The following is a 21,288-nucleotide window of genomic DNA, read 5'->3' as shown; positions in this document are numbered from 1 at the left end:
CCACAGAATAGAAAAGGGGCGGGATTTTGGGGTTGTGGCTCCGAATCAATTGCTTGGCTGCTCTGCCGCCAATGGCCTCAGTCTTCCGTGCCTTTTCTTTTCCACCTGCCTTGCGGCCGCGCCAGCGTTGCGCCTCCGTGCACCGAGTGCATGGGCTGCCGTCAACTCAAGCCATCCGATCGCCGGCACGACCCGTGTCGCTCGGATAGTTGGATGTGAGAGCAACTCGCACACGTCAGAGGTCATACTCACAGCTTCGACTGCGAGTGCCGTGCCGTGCCGTGCCTGCGTGTACTCTCATCCCAGTACGGTTAAAAGAAATCGCACCCTGCGACATAAACTGAGGGCCTGTTTTGGTTTCAGATCTTTAGCTCCTAAAAAATTTTAGCCAATATGTTAGTTCATGAACTAAAATTGTTTGATTTTAGTAATTAAAAATTACTAAAGGTAATAAATGTTGTGGCAAAAGGATCATGCTCTCCCTTCACGTCCTGCTCCTCCTCTGCCTGCCACATCTTTCGAGGATGTGCGGAAGGCACATGCAACGGAGGAAGCTACCTGACCTTGTTTTTTAGGAACAAGAGCCAATCAGGATCGGTGAGTTCCGCCCATTACTATCCTCTCACGGATTGTTTCAGATCTAGGACCATCGCCGTTGGGGCACACGGAAGAAAGCCCTGTCCCTGCGTTGATGGTGCATGCGCTAGCTCCACCGAAGGCGCGTACAGACTACAGAGAGGGTCGGTTCTCTGCTTTGCGTGGTTGACGCCACGCCAAACTGATCAGAACGCGATCAGCATCACTCATGCGCACAAGCGCCCCTGAACCACATGAGCACACGGCACAACGAGCCCCCCGTTCTTGTGGCGAAGCTTGACGGCCTTTTCCTGGTTCTCGCTTCCTCCGGAGGACAACGACGGCCGGCAGGACGTACGCCGCAACGAGATGCGATCCACCGGGTGGCCGGACAACGATCTCGGAACGTTTCCGTTTCAACAACCACGACGGCGACCGGAATCCAAACGACGTCCAGCCAGCCGGATATCGGACGCAAATGATGGATGATCTAGAAGGACTGAAGGAGCACTCAAGTGCTAGCTATCTGGAGCTCTGGACGATTCTTCCCTCACGGTCACAGAGTCGTCACACAGTTTCAGAGAAAAAGACCGGGGAGATCGCCGGCGGCCGGATCTTGCCATCGGGGAACCGGGCGGCGGGCGCGGGGAGGAGAATGGACGGAGGTCGAGGCGCGTGCGGAACCGGAACGAGGTAGCGGGCTTCCATTGGGCCGAGAGGAAATAACTGGGCTTTCCTTAATTTATTCTGCAAAATGGGCTTTGGTAAAATTGCCTTGGCCATGCAACCCTGCGCTTCTCGTTTCCACACTCCTCTTCCTCGTCTCCTCTTCCACGGTTCAGGGGACGATCCAAAGGCGGCGGCGGCGGCGGGCACTGAGCTTTCCGGCATGGCCATGCGGTTGGCGGCGGCGGCGGCGTTCGTGCGGCGCCTGGCGCCAGCGCGCCATCCCGTCGCCGTCCCTGCGGCAGCTACTGCGGCGGAGGCGGAGGCGGTGACTTGCGGGCGCGGGGACAAGAAGACCAAGCGCGGGAAGCGATTCAAGGGCTCCTACGGCAACGCGCGGCCCAAGCGGGAGAAGAAGATCGAGCGCATCAAGGACCGCATCGAGGTGCCCCGCTCCACACCCTGGCCCCTCCCCTTCAAGCTCATCTGAGAGGGGGACTCCTCCCCCCATCCCCCTCGGGTCGCGAGGGTACTAGGGTTTACTGCGACAGTTACTGCTTCTCCGTTTCCAATTAGCTGTGCGCCTGCACGGGCGTGTGTTTTTACTTGGTTGTTTCTCAAATTACGTGGTGTCAGATATGTACTGTCGAACTGCTGTGATTCAACTTTGGCTAATGCAATCCTTATGGATGAATTGAAATATGTTTATCTTCCACCATTCAGTTGATGTATTCTGTTATCTGCATGCTGAAAATTGGAAAAATGAATTGATCGTTTATTCATTCAGACACTGATGATGTTCTCTATGCCCGTCAATAGAAATGTACAAGGATATCAGCTTAGACTGGATTTTCTCTCTTTTTCGATGCCATTCAAATGAAGTCGCAAAAGTTGCCGAGTAACTGGTCTGGTATGTCTAAGACAACAAATCCAAATTATTGTTGTATTTTGAATTACATGGTGTTCAAGATACACTAGAAAATCTAGCGCGCGGCTTTGCCACGCCTTTCTATGGTTTTGGCCAGTGCTACCATGTTAGAGGTACTTTTATCATTTATCTTTTATGTAGCAAATAATATACTGGAAGTGTTTTGATCTTGGTATATATTAGATATAGTAGTTAATAAATACTTGGCGCCCATCTCTAGCTTCTTTAACTTATTCTATATCCATTGATTTTTTTTCATCTAACGGCTGTCATAGTGTGATGACGTGGCAATCCCTGGCCCGAACTTGAACCCAGGATTCGGTCTTTAGAGATGTGCTTATTATACTACAATTTATTTGTAAAAGTGCAATTTACTGTATGAGCATCTTATCCTTTTTGCTCTGCAATTGTGTGCCCTCTTACAGGATAACTGTCAAAGAAAAATGATTTTCTCTTCCTCCCCAAGCCTCCTCTCTCCTTTCCCTTTTGCTGTTCTTCATCATGACACGAATTCTCTCTGATTTTTTATCATTCACTATCATACTGTGCCACAGAATTGATCCAATCGAAGCTGAAGCACGAGGGTTTGCTAAATATGCATACTCTCTTTCACTGAAGCACCTGTTCCCCGCCCCACAAGTAGCCAAGCTGTTTCTGAATAATATTGTCAAACTGCAGGGAGTGCCCAAGCGTTGTGTCTGATAGAGATAAGATCTTTACCAGTGCTTTGTGGACTGAATTTTTCAAGTTCCTTGACACTAAACTGCAGCTCAGTACTGCTTACCATCCCCTTGTCAATCAGTGATTCCTTGTGCTGCATTCGTCATGATTCACCCCAAAAACAGATGTAGTGTATGGCTTTAGCTGAGTTTTTGTGCAACACTTCATTTCACACTGCACTTAGGTGTTCACCTTTCAAGGCATTGTATGGTATCATAAGGGGCTGTTCCTGTTTTGTCTGAAACCATGCACAAATACACTGCTGAAATGTTACACAAACGAAATCATTTTCCAGACTTGAAGGAACAGCTGTTTGGCTCAAAACTGGTCTGATTGTCACTTCCAAGATTGAGAGAAGATTTTCTCTCAAGCTTCAGTCTTATGCTTAATCCTTGGTTGGCCACTATCCATTCCCCAATTTGGCAGCTAGCAGGCCAGCAAGGGCACAAGGTAGGTGCGCGGCAAGCGGCAGCAAGTGGGCACCAGGCAAGCCCCAGTGAAACAGCCAGAAGCCAGGAGGTGACAAACCCCTAATTCCTCAGGGAAACAGCATAACTGGCATGCTATTGTGAACTTTCCTTATCTTTAGATAGAATACTTTCCTTTTTGGCTTGAGAATATCCAACTCCAAAATCCTGGATCCACCACTATGCACCTTGCCTCCTGCCTAGCTCCTTTCACAAAGAGGTTGCCTGTCAAAGATTCATGATCAAAAGCAGCAAATTTGCCTTAGATTACAGTTTTGTTAATTTGATAATAAAATATAAATTCCCAATTTGTTTCTTGAAATGTAATGTTCACATTATGTATCACTACAACTACAAGATGGAGTCACACAATTGAAGTTTCCAAACTTTGATCACTATATGTACACAAACTTCTATACCAGGCAATTGAAAATAACATTGATAGATCATCATCCACAATATTGTCAAGTTAATTCTGCTTATCATAAAAATATGCTTGAAAAGCACAACTTATGATGTCCATAGTTGTATTTGGATAGTAACTAGCACTCAGAAATTTAAATCTATATATTTGCAGTAATGTTACATGCTACTTATGCAAATAAAATACCTTCTTAGGATTGTTAAACGGTATTCTAGGGGTTGGAATTTTCCTTGTGCATAGGCAGGAGTTCTTTTAGTTATCTTTCATGATCATTGGTATTAGTAAAGAAATATATTGCAGTACAAATAGATTTAGTTACTTAGTTTGGATGAGTTATTTACATTTTATAGAATTGTTTCCAACTCGGTTCATGTTCATTTTCATTATTTCTTCATGGCTCCAAATCTTATCTATTTTTTTGTAGGGTGGGAGAAATGAAGCAATCAAGCTGTCTTGGAACTGCTTTTCTCTTGTCAGAAGGTATGACTAGGTTCATCCGTGTATCAGTCAAGAGTTCTTCCGCAGGATTTGATAAACACGCTACCAGAAGCTTGAATAGCTGAAATATTCAGACATTTGGAGAACCGTAAAGATCGGCAATCATGCGCCTCTGTCTGTTGGAGATGGGCTGACATATTGGTCTCTCAGCGACCAGACTTTTGGGGGCCCTTAATGTTCATCAAGCTGTTCCCCGTTGCTTGCACCTGTCTGATGTTGATGATGCCAAGCTTGTGGCAGCTGTTGTTGGCATACACACAAGGGATGTGGTGACTGATCTTGATCTTTGGCACGGGCCTCGAGTTTTTGCTGGGGCTCCTCAGCTCACTGATAGTGCTATTCGTTTTGTAACCAGTGCATGCTGTAACCAGAAGTTGGTTTGTCTCGTCAACTGCTTATCTCTCACGAACAAAGCTGCATGGACCATTGCTTCAAACTGCCCTGCATTAGAAAATCTTGTGATGCTACAGTCTTCAATCAGTGACGATGGTCTTTCACAGGTTGCTAAGCAATGCAGAAACTTAAAGTCCCTCCGTATCGAGGGAGCCTGTCCATCACTGAGGCGTCACTAAGAGCCCTGGTGCAGGATGCCAAGAGACTTGAGTCTCTTACTCTAGGAAGCTGTCCTCGAATTGGAGAAGATGCCCCTTGATCACGAACAGGATTCTGCATATCTTAGCCGCATCATCTTTACCCGTGCTTATGAGAGTGAATTTGTCAGATTGCCCTAATATCACCCAGGAGGCTGTTGACAGTTTCTGCATCTGGGGCTGGGTGATCGAGAACTAAGGGAAGCAGAACCTCCAGAAGAAAAGTAAACTTGCTGCGAGCTGCTGTTTTCAGTCTCTTTCATGTATCCAGTACCGGGTCCGTGTGTACTGTTACCCTGAAATCAGCTTGTCTGGACCGCCTCTTAAACTTATATTTTACTTTTTTACTTTTATTATCGCCATGTTGAACCGAAGCCTGAAGTAGGTACCGTGTTTGACAGTGTCGATCCTGTTGCTTCATATTGCTTAACTCCTGTGAGATGGTGTGCTTCTCTTGTTTCCGGTTTGTATTTCTTGAGTTTCGCAATGCAGGTTTTTGCTTGTCACAAGATGAAAAAGGTTGATATGTTCGACGAAGGAGGCCACAGGATCATGGCTGACGCGTGGAGGGCAATTCGGAGGCCACAAGATGAAAAAGGTTTTTGTAAGCGGACGAGGCAATTCGGAGGGTATGTGCCCGGGAGGGCATCTTCTCCTGGCTGACGCGTGGAAGAGATTAAGTTAGTAGAGGAGTTGATGAATTTTGGCTTCTCAGACTGAGCAGGACCATGGTACTTCCACTGTTCCACGTAAACATTAGCATGCGCATTAAAAAATTGTCCTTCCAACCTATTTTGTTTTATACTCCCTCTGGTAAAGAAAGTCGTTTAGGATAGCATTTAGCATACCAAGAGTGACTAATTAGGGTAGAGTTTTTCCTGTCTACCCCTATTAAATATGATTGCGGGTCCTTCATAGATAACAACCTCACCCAGCTTGATTGGTATCCCAAGACTTGAGGTCGATTTTAGCGTTTGCCTCTGTCTATTGCGCTTGTGCGTTTGCATGGCATTGTGTGGTTGCATGGCGCGCGCTGGCTGAGCGTTATTTGCGTTTGCCTTCGTCTGTTGCGCGCATTTCTTATTAGTTTCATGTGTCACACGGTCAGTTCATTTCTTACTAGTTCAATGCTTCTTTTTTTGATAGGATTTGATTTGAACTTGCCACTGGACGAATATGGTGCAGTTGATTTTGATTTTGTACAAAACCTTGCTGGTAAGATAAACCTCCCTTGCTTTTTTAAAGTGAACTTTGCTCGTAATCAAAATCAATGGATTTAGTGTGTTTATTTTTTTATAACTAGAACATGTTGTTGAGGCTTCTGTTCAAGTCAACCAGCGAAGGAAAGACATGACAGAAGAAGTCACAAAACAAGTTTATCAAGCTTTGTTGCCTAGAAGCAAGAATGACAAACTAGGCAAGAAAGATACGAGAATTGTTGCTGATAATTTTGGACTACACATTCGGTCAGTTCAGTGCTTGTGGAAGCAAGGTAAAATACCACTTGCTCATAGCATTCCGGTTGTGGTTGCTAGTCAAAAGAAGGGTAGATGTGGCCGTGAGGCAATCCTTGTTGATTTGGAACAGCAATATTCCTCTCAAGGAAAGAATTACCACAAAAGATGTGTGTAGCAAATTTAACATGAGCAAATGGAAGATACAAAGGTATTTGAAAAAAAAATCTTAGGCACCACTCTAGTAGCATCAACCCATACCTTACAGATGCTAACAAAAAGTCTCGGTTAAAGTGGTGTGTTGACATGATTGAGAAGGGTTTGCTTCGTGATCCAAGATTTAAGGGGTTTTTTGACTTTGTGTTTATCGATGAAAAATGGTTTTATCTCTCTAAAAAATCTGAGAAATATTACTTGCTACCCGAGGAAGATGAGCCCCATCGCACTTGTAAGAACAGGAATTACATCACTAGGCTCATGTTTTTGTGTGTTTGTGCTCGGCCGAGATTTAGTGATGGGGAGTGTATTTTTAATGGGAAAATTGGTTGCTTTCCATTGATCACTTATGGAAATGCTGTAAGAAGAAGTCAGAATCGTCTTCGTGTTGCCCAAGTTATCAAGCCCATAACTTCAATCACAAGAGATGTGATTAGAGATTTCATGGTAAACAAAGTATTGCCTGCCATCTGAGCCAAATGGCCAAGAGAAAATGTGAATAAACCAATTTTCATACAACAAGATTATGCACCTTCCCATTTACCTGTGAATGATCCGGTTTTTTGTGAGGCTGCTAAGCAACAAGGATTTGACATTCGTCTAATTTGTCAACCACACAATTCTTCGGATTTCAACATTCTAGACTTGGGGTTTTTTCAAGCTATTCAATCTATTAAATACAAGAAGAATGCAAAAACAGTAGAAGATCTAGTTCCAGGAGTACAACAGGTAAATGGATCAATTATTCACTTGTTTCATTGTTTTTTGAACAACTAATTTACCCATTGATTGATTTGTTCAACACATGTTTTGTAGGCTTTCATAGAGTATTGTCCATACAAAGCAAATAAAATTTTTCTGTGTTTTGAAGGAAGCCATGCTGGTTAAAGGATGCAACAAGTTCAAGATTCCTCACATCAAAAATAAAAACTAGAGAAAGAAGATCGACTGCCATTGCAAATCTCTTGTGAAGCGTCCTTACTAGCTGAAGCCATTGCTAGTCTTCCTGCATGAAACCATTATCCTTGCAAATTAGTAAAAACAAATGCATATTAGCTTGAATGAATGGGACATGTAACCTTACTATTTTTTCTTTGCATCTTGCTTCATCTTCCTATGCTCCTCCAACTTCTACAAAACGTTCTCAGGCACAAGTATGGTGTAGCCATCCATTTGAAGCTTGTTGACATCAGGAATATAGATCTCGCAATTAAATTTTTCCATGTCATCCATTATCCTTGCTACGAGATCGTAGTCACGGTGAACAAGACCGCAATGGGCACACCTGCTACCAAGGTGGCGAGCTAGGCGGCAGCCTTCATCGTCGTTGTCATCGTGGGTCATGCCGTAGCGAACACAGAGAGGAGGCTTGGACTCCGGCAGCAAGGAGTATGGCACGAAGGACTCCGAAGTTATCTTCACGGCGCCAGCAACGATCATGGGTTACTGCTCGAGGTTATCCTCCATCGTTATCTCCATGGAGTTCGTCGGCGCTAACTCCTCCGACGTCACAGAGTCCGCCGCTGCATCCATGGAGCGACGAAGCGGCGAGCGCGGCGTCGGCAAGGAAGCGGCGAGCGCAGCGCCGGCAAGGAAGCGGCCAGACCAGGATAGATGAGTGGTTGAGGACGAAGGGAGGCGAGCGGGCGGCGCGGCATGCGAAGCGAGGCTGCACTATTATTAGTACGCGGTGATTAAATGAGCGATAAACGGGCGATGCGGCGTGCAAAGCGGCAGGGGTAAAGCCGTCCCAAATCACGCATGCAAGCGCTCGGCAACATCCTTTACGCAAATGAGCAACCTTTTCCTATACGGAGGGAGTATCATAAGTATTTCACAACAATTTACCACACAAAGTAACAATTTCTTTACATTGCTAAAAATCGTTTCATTCTTTTCATCATTTTTTGAGGGTATTTTTGCTTCGTCCATTTTCTTTAAACAATTAGCAAATTTACGTAAAAATCTTTAAAATTCTAATTGATATTTTTTTAAAAAATGCATGCGCATGCACAGTCCCAATTCTAAAAATCCATCCCAAAAATCAAAGAAATGTCTTGCATCATCAAGAATGTTCATAAACACATCAAACAACTGCAAGTTACAACGACAAACCGAAATCACAAAAAGATCAATTCACCCGTGTGCATCCTCAAGCATCTTGGAGCATCCTCCATGGACCTTCACAGATCCTGTCGCCGTCACCATCGTTGTTCCCCATCGACAAGCAATGTTGGGGAATGCCTATGCCTCCATGGATCCATCGCCTCCGGACCAAAGTGGAAGAAGATATGAGAGGTTGGAGAATCCATGGGGTGCTCACTGAGGATAGAAACTCATCGCAGAGGGCGATATGGAAGGCCAAAGGTCGAAGGGCGGCGGCGGTGTATCGGGCTTCATGATGTCACTAGCTCACCGTCAGGATCTTTGTGCGCTGCCGGGATCCATGGAACACGGTGCTCTCCTCCCTCACGGATCGTGTCACGGCCACCAGGGGATGCTGTCACCTGGATCCGGCCACGCGGAGGCGGGGATGTCTGCGGGCACCTCCTCGATGGCGGGGAAGTCCGGGGAGGCCCTTTCCTCCATGAAGGAGGCATCAAGCCCCTATCGATGCCCTGCCGACGCGAGCGCCAGACCGGATCTTGCCTCCACGGCATCAGGGTAGATGGGGATGACCTCCGTCTTTGGTTGTCCTGCGGGCGTCAGTTGCATCGCTAGAGTGAGAGGCGAGAGATGATTTGAGAGGAGAGAGGATTTCTGGGGAAGAGAGAGAGAGAGACGCGCGATGGGAGAGCGGTAGAAAAGGTAACGCCGGCAATTAGGGAACTCTACTTCATAATCTCGTCTCTCTCTTTTTTATTCTCCGTTTAACTTTCTCGGGAGATCGCCGCTGGTTTCCAATCCAACGACATCTAGAAACCACCGCAGGGGTATGCAACCTCCGGACGGGAATATCGGGGGAGGCACAATCGAAGGGGGTGACCTTGCTAAACTTTAGCACGTATCACATCGGATGTTTGGATACTAATTAGGAGTATTAAACATAGTCTAATTACAAAACTAATTGCGCATATGGAGTCTAATTCATGAGATGAATCTATTAAACCTAATTAGTCCATGATTTGATAATGTGGTGCTACAGTAACCATTTGCTAATGATGGATTAATTAGCTTTAATAGATTCGTCTCGCGAATTAGACTCCATCTATACAATTAGTTTTGTAATTAGCTTATGTTTAATCCTTCTCATTAGCATCCAAACATCGAATTAGCATAAGCTGATTGGTAGATGTCCGAGCACATGTTTGGTAGGAGTACTAGCTAGACTCACATCAGCTGATTGGTCCTGTCCTGCCTGGTCCTGTCCTGCCTGGTGCCTGCGTCCGCGCCGCTCAGGTCTACTGGCAGGCTACTTTCAACAACAACAACAAAAAAAAAAAAAAACTCGTGGCAGGCGCAGGCCAGTCACATACACGGTCATGTCTGCATTTTGGGTAATGCTGAGCGGTTCGTCTCCGCTCGGCTTCGGTGCCTCGCATCAGGCCATCGGCATCTCTCATCAAAGATCAGACAACGTGCGCAAATGAAAAAGCGTACGGCCCAGAGGCCATAGCCCGTATACGCATGTCCGGCCCATCCTGTCTCTGGACGTTGCGCGTAACAGCATTGCGTCGGCCTGGTTGGCTGGTTCAGTCCAGTTACATTGAGCCTACATGGCAGTGACTCAAAAGTAAAGACCTCAAAGTTAAGAGGATCTCGTTCTTACGTTGACACCCGTTCCTCTTAATGCACTTATACGAGTTTCTTCTCAAAATCCTTCAACGAAAAATCTATTCCTTCGTCGTCGTCTCTTCGGCAGCGCTTCCCTTAAAATGGTGTCATAGCTTCGTCTTGAATCCATACTATGTCTCCATCCGGTTGCCATCAGGTAATGGATCGTGTGTCGAGGAACAGTGACCGATCATGACGAGCGAGCTACCAGAAAACACTTGGCTTCGTACGAGCAGTACTAGCTCCTTTCCTCCTTATCCTGTTCGTAACTAGGAGCACTTTAATCCTCGGAGCAAAGCAAATAAAAGCTAGCTCCATGCCCGTTGATCGATCTTGACGCTCTGCTGGTCTGCTGGAGTCATCAGTTTCGACGACTCAAAGATCCTAGGTTGGCCAGCGTTGGCCATGGAGGTTTCGGATTTCGCATGAACAGGCATAGTACTGTGACAATCCTCTCGAGAGGAGATCGCGGACGAGTCAACCAGCCAGCGATTGTCTCCGTCGATCCGTCGGTGCGGAGCGGAGCCCGCGGTTGACTGTTGCTGTTCACCCCCGGGCTTGTCCTGGTCGAAGAAACCAATATCCGCGCCTGTCGGGAAGGATCAGGATTCAGGACGTCCGTCCACCCCAAACAAAACAAGCTCGATCTCCCCCACGCAGAGATATAGCAGCCATTCTAATTTACCAGCTGAAGATTTAACCTTGCCAATTGAACGTGCAAAAAAACTGTACTACCCCTTGCAGTTGCAGTGTATGACGAATGGATCGAGCAAGGCAGCAAGCCATACAGTACAGCAGCTCGGTAAAGAAGCCTGTCAGATCCGGAACAGGTTATTCGGTAGCTACAGCAGTACAGTGCTCCTACGGGCTACGGCAGCATGGAGAGCAGGGCCCACTCCCAGTGACACGTAGAGGCACCACGCGATGGACGTAGCTAGTCAGCTAGCTAGCGGCTAGATGCCGGCGGCGGCGTAGCGCAACCTCACACGCAACTCCGGGAGCCAGCTGCAGGCACCAAGCACTGTAGCGTCGCGGCATGGGTGCGCGGCCAATCGGGGAGGGAGAGGTGGGTGGAGCGGAAGAAAGGCGCGGGGCCGGGCGGCCGGCCAGCGGAGGCCAAATCCGGGCACTGTTGACGCCGACAGGTGACGGGATCGAGATGCGTGTACGTGTATGCGCACCGGTGGCCCTTGTCGATTCCGCGCTCCAGTCTCCAGCCTCCAGCTCCAGGGAGGGGGGCCATGCTGCCGAGCAGCCGAGGCGTACGTGCTGCCGCTGGCCGTGGCCGATTCCTCGCCTCTCGTCCGCCGCCCCCATGCCGCGCGTGGTATCACCGCAGCGCACCGCACACCAGCGCGCGCCGATGGCGATCGATCCATCCATCGGCGTTGCCGTTGCTGTTGCGGGAGGGTCCATGAACAGTCCCACCGTCGTGGCGGCATTAATGCCGGGTAGGTTCTTGTTCGCCTCGATCGGTTCCGGACCGAGCTCTATCTGCTCGGCGATGGATTTGGATAGGTTTGGTTGGGACGAGCTGAGCTGAGCTGGTCATCACCGGCGCGTGCAGGTACGGGTACAGTGTTCGAACAAAATCCGTCTAGCGCGCACAATTAAAGCCATGCTCAAACGTACATCCTAAGCCATATTTAGCAAATGTAAACCAAACCCCCGCATTAAAGGAGATGCTGCGCCTCTGAATGGAATAAAATCCAGACCCGCACACATGAACAGGAAAAACTCTCACGTCGCACCTGAACGGAATTTTCTATGCATTCAGTCGATTGCAAGAAAGGCGACAGGCCTTGCCAGTCAACGACGGGTAACTTATCAAGGCACGAAATTCTGGGACCTGATAAGATAGCAACCGGGAAGGCATCAACCTTCAACCACACAAGAGCCAGCCATCAGCATTCAGCAGTAGTTTAGGCGGGTTAGTGGACTCCAAAGCGCCAGCAGGGCTGTGCGTGCGTCAAACTTTCCCGCCGGGCGATCACACGGCCCAAACGGAACGCGCCAGCGGCGCCGGGGAAAGGAGGACACCTGGGTGACATGTGCAGGAGAGCCGATAGCGTTGATCGCTGCCTGGCTGGCTCTCCCCGTCTCCCGATCCGGCCGCGCCGCGTGCTTTCCTACCCTCGCCTGTCAGTTTCCTCGTCCCGGCACAGGTGGTGAGGCTAAACCGAAACGTTTTGCGCGCATCAGCGTGAGTTCATGACACGTGAGTACGTGAGTCATGGGCGCTGTGGTCGTACCGCGTATCATACTGTTGGTAAATTGCGTGATATGTGCCGTGTGATACTTTTGGTGCCGATCGAGTCCAAAATGTACGCGGGAGATTGTTGTTGCCACGGAAGTTGGCAAGGTTGACGCTCTTTGCACGTTTGCGGCAAGCGATTAACTCCGCCGCGCCCTGTCCTGATCGAGCAGCGACGAAGCGAAGACTTCGGTTTCGGAGGGAGAACGAAACAGCAGCTAGCGAGCGCCCGCCGAATCGAACGAGCCTGCCTGGTAGGCTGGTAGCCACCCGCGGTCGCGTGATCGAGCACACCACGCGCACAGCGTCACACGGCGCAGCTCCCGCCGGGCCCGGCCAAATCCAGCGTAGCAAAATGGCACCGCGCTCTAACCGTGTCGTTAACCGCCGCCGCCATGCCCCCACGCAGTCACACACGCCAGCCACGACGTGCGACGCCAGCCGCCGCCGCCGCCGCGCCACCACCATCACGGAACCGCGCGCGCCCCGAGAGGCTCGATCGGCTCGGCGGCGCGGCAGGTAGAGAGGTAGCTAGGCTGGCACGGAGACGGCGACGCCACTGCCCACCCGACACGTCCCTCCCCCTCGAGCCCCTGCCCATTTTCCCACCTAACCAACCAGCCACGCGCACGCGACGCAACGGACCCGGAGCGCGCGGCGCAGAAACGCGACGCCACGCCGGCAATTTGTTAACGTTATCCCCGTCCCCCGCCCGCGCCGCGCGTAGCCTCCCTACTCCCTCCGGCATCCGCACCGCACCGCACCAATCGGGTCGCGCCGCTGCCAAGGTGGCGCGGCGCCGTAACAAGCTTCCACCACGCCACCACTCGCGCGCGCTGGTAAAAAATCGCCGCGCCGATGCCGATATATACGTGGCCGCCACCGGCTTGCAGGGTCTCTCCTACTACCCCCCGCGCGCGCTGGCGCTGGCTGGAGAGAAGGGAGAGAGAGACGAGAGATAGGGATCGGGAGCGAATTCTGTGCCCCCCTGCCCGGCCCGCGACAGCGACGCGGCCGCAGCGGGGCTCCCGGGCTACAGAGACGCGGGGGGCGAGGGAGAGGGACAGGCCGCGCCCGCACGCCACCGCGCTCCATTGGCCGCGCCGTTGCCATCACGCCGATTAAACTAGTCGATCGCCCGGGTCTCGCCAGCTTGCTTCTCGCCTGCGATCCGGCTCCCCCCGTTTCCTCCTCTTCTCCAGCAGGGAAGGCAGCTGCTTCAGCGAGCTAGGGGAACTAGCTAGCCTAGCTCTACAGCTAGCCATGGAGGGCGAGGACGACGGGCCGGAGTGGATGATGGAGGTGGGCGGCGGCGGAGGGAAGGGCGGCAAGGGCGGCGGCGGGCTGGACAAGAACAAGAAGCGCTTCAGCGAGGAGCAGATCAAGTCGCTCGAGTCCATGTTCGCGACGCAGACCAAGCTGGAGCCGCGCCAGAAGCTGCAGCTGGCGCGGGAGCTCGGCCTGCAGCCGCGCCAGGTTGCCATCTGGTTCCAGAACAAGCGCGCGCGTTGGAAGTCCAAGCAGCTCGAGCGCGAGTACTCCGCGCTCCGCGACGACTACGACGCGCTCCTCTGCAGCTACGAGTCGCTCAAGAAGGAGAAGCACGCGCTGCTCAAGCAGGTTGGTTGCTGATCTTGGTCTTGGCTACATCTCTCGTGCGCCGGCCGGATGATCACGGCGCTGCTAAATAAGTCCTTGTTCATTGTCCCAAGCATGCAATTCATCGCTCATACGTCATACATAACGATCTCTTGGTTCACGCTTGCAGCTGGAGAAGCTAGCCGAGATGATGCAGGAGCCGCGGGGGAAGTACGGCGGCAATGCCGGCGCCGTCGCCGGGGAAGACGTGCGCTCGGGCGTCGGCGGCATGAAGGAAGAGTTCGCGGACGCCGGGGCGGGGCTTTACTCGTCCGATGGCGCCGACGGCGGCAAGTTCGCGCACTTCACGGACGACGACGCCGGGGCCCTCTTCCGGCCGTCGCCGCAACAGCCGGCCGCCGGGTTCACGTCGTCGGGCCCGCCGGAGCACCAGCCGTTCCAGTTCCACTCGAGCTGCTGGCCGTCGTCGACGGAGCAGACCTGCAGCAGCTCGCAATGGTGGGAATTCGAGTCCCTGAGTGAGTGAGCAACAACTACTTGCTTTGTCGTCGGATCATGCAACGATCACAAGCGGATCGCTCGGTCGGTCCAGAGCACGTAAGGACGAGTCCGTAGAGATGATCGATCAGACCCAAGAGCGACGGTGTACATAGCTTCATCGGTAGATCAAAGTCCAGTTCTGTCCAGGCAGTTTCTTCTTCTCCCCGTCATCATGCAAACGAGTTTTTCTCTTTTCCCCGCCCCACTGTTGTCGGTACCACCAGATCATGTAATCCAGGAACATGTAGAGAAAGATCAAACCAACTTATAGAGAGAAGGTCACATGCGAGCCAGTTGATTTGCCATGTTCAGTGGGCTGCTATCTCGTTCTTTATTTCGTTGTTTCTTTCTCCCAAGTCCCAAAGATGACGAACAGCTAGTAGAGTAGAGAGAACCAGAACATGAACATGAAAGTACAGGTTGCGAAAAGACGCCGACGTGGATCGAGATTCTTAATCGAGCAGGAGAGGAGGGGAAGGGAATCGAACAGCAAGGCTCAGTACAGTACGGGAGGGTACAGGGTGGCACAGATCACACAGGTAACATGCATGCAGCCATTCTTTTATGCAGAAGAATAGAAGATGATAAGGCGCGTTGTTTAGGTCAAGCCGGAATGCATATCATAACAATATAAATTTGATGCGAGATCTCTAGTGTAGTTTAGTGAGTCTAGTCTGGATCGCACTCCAGTTGACGACGGCAAAGGAAGGTACAACTGGAAGGAACGAAAGGTAAGAGTCTGAATGGGCGTAGTAGCTGTTCTTCGAAAAAATCGCTAAACCATATTGTTCGTGATACAGATGGGTTTACCAAAAGAAATCCTTCGATAATATCAAAACTTTGAGTTGTCCGGAATATAATTTCTCAGTGCTGATAATTTATGTAATTTTCCGTGGAGTGGAATTCATCAGATCACTTCCTTATCTGTTTTGAACAAATGATCAAATGGGGCATGCGCTCATCGTCCTCGTACAACAAATCCTCATGGGGCTTGCGTGATTGTACTTGAATAAGCTTGTGTGATTCGATGAGGTCGTCGCGTCGAGCGAGTGCACTGATGTTAAGCTAAGTAAATCATGCATGCTGGCTGATGCATCACTCTACCAGCTTCATGCTGGATCATCATCAAACTATTTTTAGGACTCAAATTCAAATGAAATCAATACATGATGCTGGACACCGAGACCTTTGATCCTTGGCTTATCCTAGTTCTAGTAGTTTCTACGAAGACTTATCCTAGGTATAGAAGGGACTGGAGTTTCACACTCCGCCGTAGCTAATTTAAGCTTCTATCCTGACAGCGACCAACGCAAACGTGGTAAAAAGTACATGTTTTTGTTTGTTACTGATGCCGATTTCGCCTCCGCGACAACGAGTCAGACCCAATTCTGACGCCTCCGACAGGATTACGCCCTCGACGAATGCAAGTTACCCCCCAGTAACTAACATAAGACCAAATCACCCACTGTTTATCCGGATGCACACGCAACGCGACCCGTCGGATTCAAGCTGTTTTATTCGGCGAGGTCTCTCTCTCTCGCGCTCAGCTGCTGCCGCGCGGGCCCCACGGCATATAATGACATGTCACTGTACCGCACTGGTGACGATATAGAATCCTAGATACTATAAACCGAGCTCTGTTCGTGATAGCACCGCCCAGCAGGGGCCTAGAAGAATTTTCAGTCAGGGTCTCAAAAAAAAAAAAAATTGGCGACGACGAGTGTGAGAGGCGATCACGCCCATGGCTCCAGAATATCACAGGCGCTTGTCGTGTTATCGTGAAGGTGGTTAGCGTTGCTTCCATCTAACCGATATGGGTTCCACTCAACGTGACAACTCATGACCCACGTATTCTAAGCGACGCGTCCCTGTCAAAGGTAAAGGCCCCATCGGAGAAGGGAAAGGCCACGCCAGGCCGGGGAAATAATTTAATTTAATCCGGATTAGTGGTATCAAATTCCTAATCCGGTGACAAATGGAGCCACTTGTACAGCCTGTTGATCGAGTGAAAGGTTTGTGGCGTCATCAGATGTACACGTGGCCGCCTTATCACTTACTTCAGTGGCATGGTATTATACCTTGGTAGAGCTACCATGTATAGAAGACCAAATTATTGTTCAGATGATGCTCCACACATTCCCATCAGAGCCTTAAACACGCAATTAGTTTGACTAGCCCATGAAGAGTCAATTGGCAATAGGTGTCGACGCCAAACAGGTTACAGAGCACACAAGAAAAGAGCACATGGTATGGTACGGCTATGCAGAAACTGTACATACAGTAATTCAGAAGCTGTTTGGAATCCAGGGAGTATTACGCAACAATTTAGCAAGGCATCAAACAGTTGCTACAAAATGTCCTCATTCAGAAGTGGAAACAATTACATCTTCGACTTGGTTAGTGATGAATAGTTACTTACTAATTTTTGACATACGGCCCTAAAGTTTATTGGCCAGGAATTGTTCATTAGTTAAAAGCTCCAGCACCTTAGAGTTCGGAACAATCAAGTCAGAGTAGTAGAACAATCTTATTAGAAGAAGAAAGAAAAGAGAAGAAAATGATCTCAGCTATCCATATTCGGATGTACTCTGAATATCTTTCAGAGCAAACCAATAGCCAGGTCATACGGTTGCTCACGAGTCATTCATACGTCTTAAAGATCCTCTGCATCTTTGATAAGTTTATATATAGATTATATATATTCGCCGAAGATGTCCATATCAAGCTTACTTCAGCCAAACAGTGACAATTATAAATTTTGCAAGTGGTGGATCAGTCTCGTACACACAATATCATATTCTTTTTCCCTCCCAAGTTTCTTAAGTCATTCAATGGCAGCTTACCATCATATCATCTAGCTTAAGTTTTTGTTTTGGTGATACGTTGAAGAGTAACGAAGATGATAAGTTATGAGAAGATAACTCTGCAACCTAAATGCCAAATAAACCATGATACAGTATGCAAGCCAAGTTGACGAAAAACAAAACTTCAAAAGGGAAATCAACCCCCTATCTAAGCATAATGCCAACCACTTTTTCGTTACGTTATTCAGGAGAGAAAAATTCAAACAAGCACCAAAAGGAAATCAACCCTATGCAGTTTATAGGGCATAGACTACATCACAGAATGAATCTAGGGGCAGCCGCCAACTGGATTAGCATGTGAATGGAGTACAAAGCAGTACCCATAGGTCCATGAAGAAATGAACTGAAAACATTATTCTATTGTCAATCACATTATATTGTGAGACTAAGAAAGTATGAGGCACACCCCAACCCTAGATGGTAGTTAAAGCTTAAAAACCTTGAGAGAAACAAAAATAGGGCAAAACATAGCTAATGCACTGTCCTGTTTCACAATTTCTTGGGCTAGCAGAGCACCTAATGAGCTAGCTATGATAATGCAGCAGCATGTAATTGATTTCAGTTATTGGTTAAGTTGAATATATTGAGCCACACATGTTATGAAAATATGTACAGATTCACTGATCAATCATATGAAGGGTGAGTGCATAGAAAGACATGCATGTTTCTGGTTAACAAAGCCATTCCCAAAGGCCCAAACTAAACAAGCAACAACAAACTTGCCCTCTGTAGCTGTATCCTGCTCTCAGTGCTCAGCTTTCACTTTGACATCTCCATTAGGCAAACTGCTCTGGGACTGAGCCAACCGCTTTGCCTCCTGCATAAAAATGGGAAATTACAAAATTAATGCAATAACTGAGGCACATTTGCACACGTTACCACTACCAATGTTTGAGAAAACTCTGCCCAAAATTTTTCTGGAAACCGTAGCAAGCAGCAGGATTTTGTGAAACCTACATATTTCTCACAGAAACCAATCATTTTTCACCGTTCTTATATTACAAATTCCTAAATAACAGCTCTGTACCACCTGTCTGGCTGAGTTAGGAGTTTGCGAACATTTCACGATAAAGAAAAAGCTCTACCTGGACAGGAACTGTGCAGTACTAGCCAGAACTTGGCACAGGCAGCTCATTACAAATAAGATGCAGAGAAAATCAAGAACAGTTGATAGTGCTAACCTAATCTTAAAGCTGTACAGTTCAAAAGGAATTATGCCCCTTAGTTGTCTCTTGAATATCTAACAACACTATTCTAGAAGGTGCCCAGTCCTCGTAGTTGGTGTGCCTAGGCACTAGGAACAACCTTGCTGCCTAGCCTGCTTACACCAAAAACTAGCCATGAATAAGCGCTAGGTATCACCTAGCCTATCCATACTATCAATCATTTGAACTCACAGGGAACAAGCCTGAACATGTAAATTTACAAAATAGAAGTTAAATACAAAGAGAATTTTGGCGTCCGTAAACTTAAACAATAAGCATCAACAACAGCTTTTAAATAGGTATATAGTTAAAGGTGTATGTATTGGTTCATCTCATCCTTTAATTAAACTAGAACTGTGGTTTTCTTAACACTGGGCTAAAATCTTATTATTAGGCTCAAGGGCTCAACAATCAGTAAAGTACATGATGGCTTGGGATGCCATATGAATATCAGATAAGGACAACAGTGTTTCCACTTACAGCAGCAGAAGTAGCACGTATCTCCCTGTATTGTTCTACATCCTCGGGGAAAGCTTGTTCAAGCTCTTCAAGGAGATGCTTCCGTAGGCTCTGAAACAAACCAACTTACAATGAAGCAAATTCGTATTGTTTTAATAACATGCGGTATAAACTGCTGATTAATTAAAGATAATGCAGTGTTCACATAAAACAGCACCCATTCGATCACCGACTCCGAGAATGAGAAGTTTTATGATCAATTTTTATAACTGCTTGTAATAACACTGATAACCATAAGGTTAAACAACCAAAGACTTGCAGCCTTATGTCCCTTGCACAGATGATACACTAAGTGTTGCATAAGAATTTCCATCTAACTGTTCCAACTTCCAAATAGGCACTCGGAAATCCAAATCATAAACTTATGAAACAAGATAGCTCAGCACTAGCTATCTGCATGAGCAGTACTACAGAAAACTTCAGTGCTTGTTTCACCTAAATTTAATTAGAGAGATTATAGAAATTGTGAAAAAAGGCTGGTAAAACTGTAAAAAGTGATAATGGCTATTAACAACTGACAGGGTTTCTTTTTCTCTTGGAGGGGAGGCAGATGGCAGACTGTAAACCGTAACAAATTTCAGCAGGGCAAAAAAGGTGGTTCTAATGTCAATCTACAGATAAGATAAAGGAGGTCCTGTGCTGCTTAAATCTAAGACAGATACACATAACCACATTCCCTTCACTCTGCACAAACCATGGTATCTTCTTATATCAAAAGCAAGTAAGCAACATAAACTTGATTCCACAAAGAGGGAAAAAAACACTCTGGGAGTTCTAGTGATGTACATTACAACAAACCATGGTATCGAATGGTCTAATCTTCCTTGTCTTGATACAAGTTCTAAACTCGTCATATAAGTCGCATGCATTGTGAAAGTCAGACAGCAAGATCAGCCACTGTGTACCTTTAATTCCTAGTGCACAATTGTATAAGTCGCATGCCAATGGGCATCTAGCATTCTAATTCTACCAAGTAGCTGAAAAGCTCGCATATGACTATTTTAACAGATTTCTGCAACAATTGAGGGGATACAATGCAACCATACCTTGAAAGCGTCAGTCTTGCCCTTGGTGATCTGGTTCTTGGCGATGCAGCTATTGAGCACGTCCCTTGTAAACTCGTCAGGATTCTTCCCGTCGTCAATCAAACTAACAGAACACAAACCACTTAGAACCATAGTACAATTCGAGCAAAATCGGGTCGGAAGGTGGGTGGAGAAGATGTGAAATCAAGGAGCTCACTTGACGACCTCCATGGGCACCTGGATGTTGCACCCCTCCGCGAGCTTCTGCATCGTGTCAAGCTCCGCCACGAGCGCGTTCCTGAGCCACGGCGCGCAAGAATAGTAATCAGCAACGCAAACCCTAAGAATTTCACGGCCACACAGAAGCACACCCCCAAAGCCTTCCATGACGAAACGGAACCTAATTGGGTGATGTCGGACAACTCACAGGCGCTGGAGAAGGGGGAGCTGGGAGGCGGAGTTGAAGGAGGAGACGGTGAGGTTGAGCTGGTGGAGCAGGCCCAGCGTCTTCTGGATCGAGCTCGTCACCTGCGCCAGGTTCTGCTTCGACGCGTCCTCGGGCCGCTCCCCGCCGGCGGTCCCCGACGCTTGGACGCCGTTCCCTGCCGCCGCGGCAGCCGCGGAAGGGTTCGGGGCGGCGTTGTCCATGGCGTAGTCGGAGGAAAGGGGAAGGACTGGGTCACTGGGAGGAGTCGGTCGGGATTCGGGGAGGACGACGAGAGGCGTCCCGTCGAAAAGGACGGGCCGAGCCGCCAATGACCAGATCATTTTTCTCCCCCGAAAAGATGGCCATGACGAGTTGCCTCATGGGCTTTATTTTTTTTCGAGGAAAGCCTAATGGGCTTGATAGTAAGTTTTACGTTGTTTACCCGTAGAACGTCAAATGGTCGATTGGGCCCTGTGCTTAGCTTCCAGCCTTCTGCCTTCCCTTCGTGCTGTCTTCTCTCTCCTCTTCTTGTCTGCCTCGAC

At 48.3% G+C, this 21,288-nt stretch overlaps 3 protein-coding genes across 3 annotated transcripts; 2 read left to right on the top strand and 1 right to left on the bottom strand.

Moving 5' to 3' along the window:
* The first annotated feature begins 1,125 nt into the window (after positions 1-1,125).
* Positions 1,126-1,944, top strand: LOC117846597 (small ribosomal subunit protein bTHXm). The gene has a single exon (XM_034727821.2). It carries the CDS (start codon positions 1,331-1,333, stop codon positions 1,730-1,732), a length of 402 nt encoding a protein of 133 aa, XP_034583712.1. The 5' UTR covers positions 1,126-1,330; the 3' UTR covers positions 1,733-1,944.
* An 11,516-nt stretch (positions 1,945-13,460) lies between these two features.
* On the top strand, positions 13,461-15,017 carry LOC117842147 (homeobox-leucine zipper protein HOX6). Its single transcript, XM_034722511.2, has 2 exons — positions 13,461-14,187; positions 14,336-15,017. Exons 1-2 carry the CDS (start codon positions 13,831-13,833, stop codon positions 14,690-14,692), a joined length of 714 nt encoding a protein of 237 aa, XP_034578402.1. The 5' UTR covers positions 13,461-13,830; the 3' UTR covers positions 14,693-15,017.
* Positions 15,018-18,167: 3,150 nt separating this feature from the next.
* On the bottom strand, positions 18,168-21,068 carry LOC117842021 (mediator of RNA polymerase II transcription subunit 10b). The gene is made up of 5 exons (XM_034722353.2): positions 20,747-21,068; positions 20,537-20,617; positions 20,341-20,443; positions 19,256-19,345; positions 18,168-18,387 (listed from the first exon to the last, which is right to left on the bottom strand). The coding sequence occupies exons 1-5, from the start codon at positions 20,965-20,967 to the stop codon at positions 18,316-18,318; spliced, it is 567 nt and encodes a 188-aa protein (XP_034578244.1). The 5' UTR covers positions 20,968-21,068; the 3' UTR covers positions 18,168-18,315.
* Between the last annotated feature and the right edge of the window lie 220 nt (positions 21,069-21,288).

The sequence above is a fragment of the Setaria viridis genome, chromosome 2, assembly GCF_005286985.2.
Source record: "Setaria viridis chromosome 2, Setaria_viridis_v4.0, whole genome shotgun sequence".
In the NCBI taxonomy this organism is placed as follows: domain Eukaryota; kingdom Viridiplantae; phylum Streptophyta; class Magnoliopsida; order Poales; family Poaceae; genus Setaria; species Setaria viridis.
The sequence above is the reverse complement of the archived record's forward strand: the minus strand, read 5'-3'. Positions and strand labels throughout refer to the sequence as shown.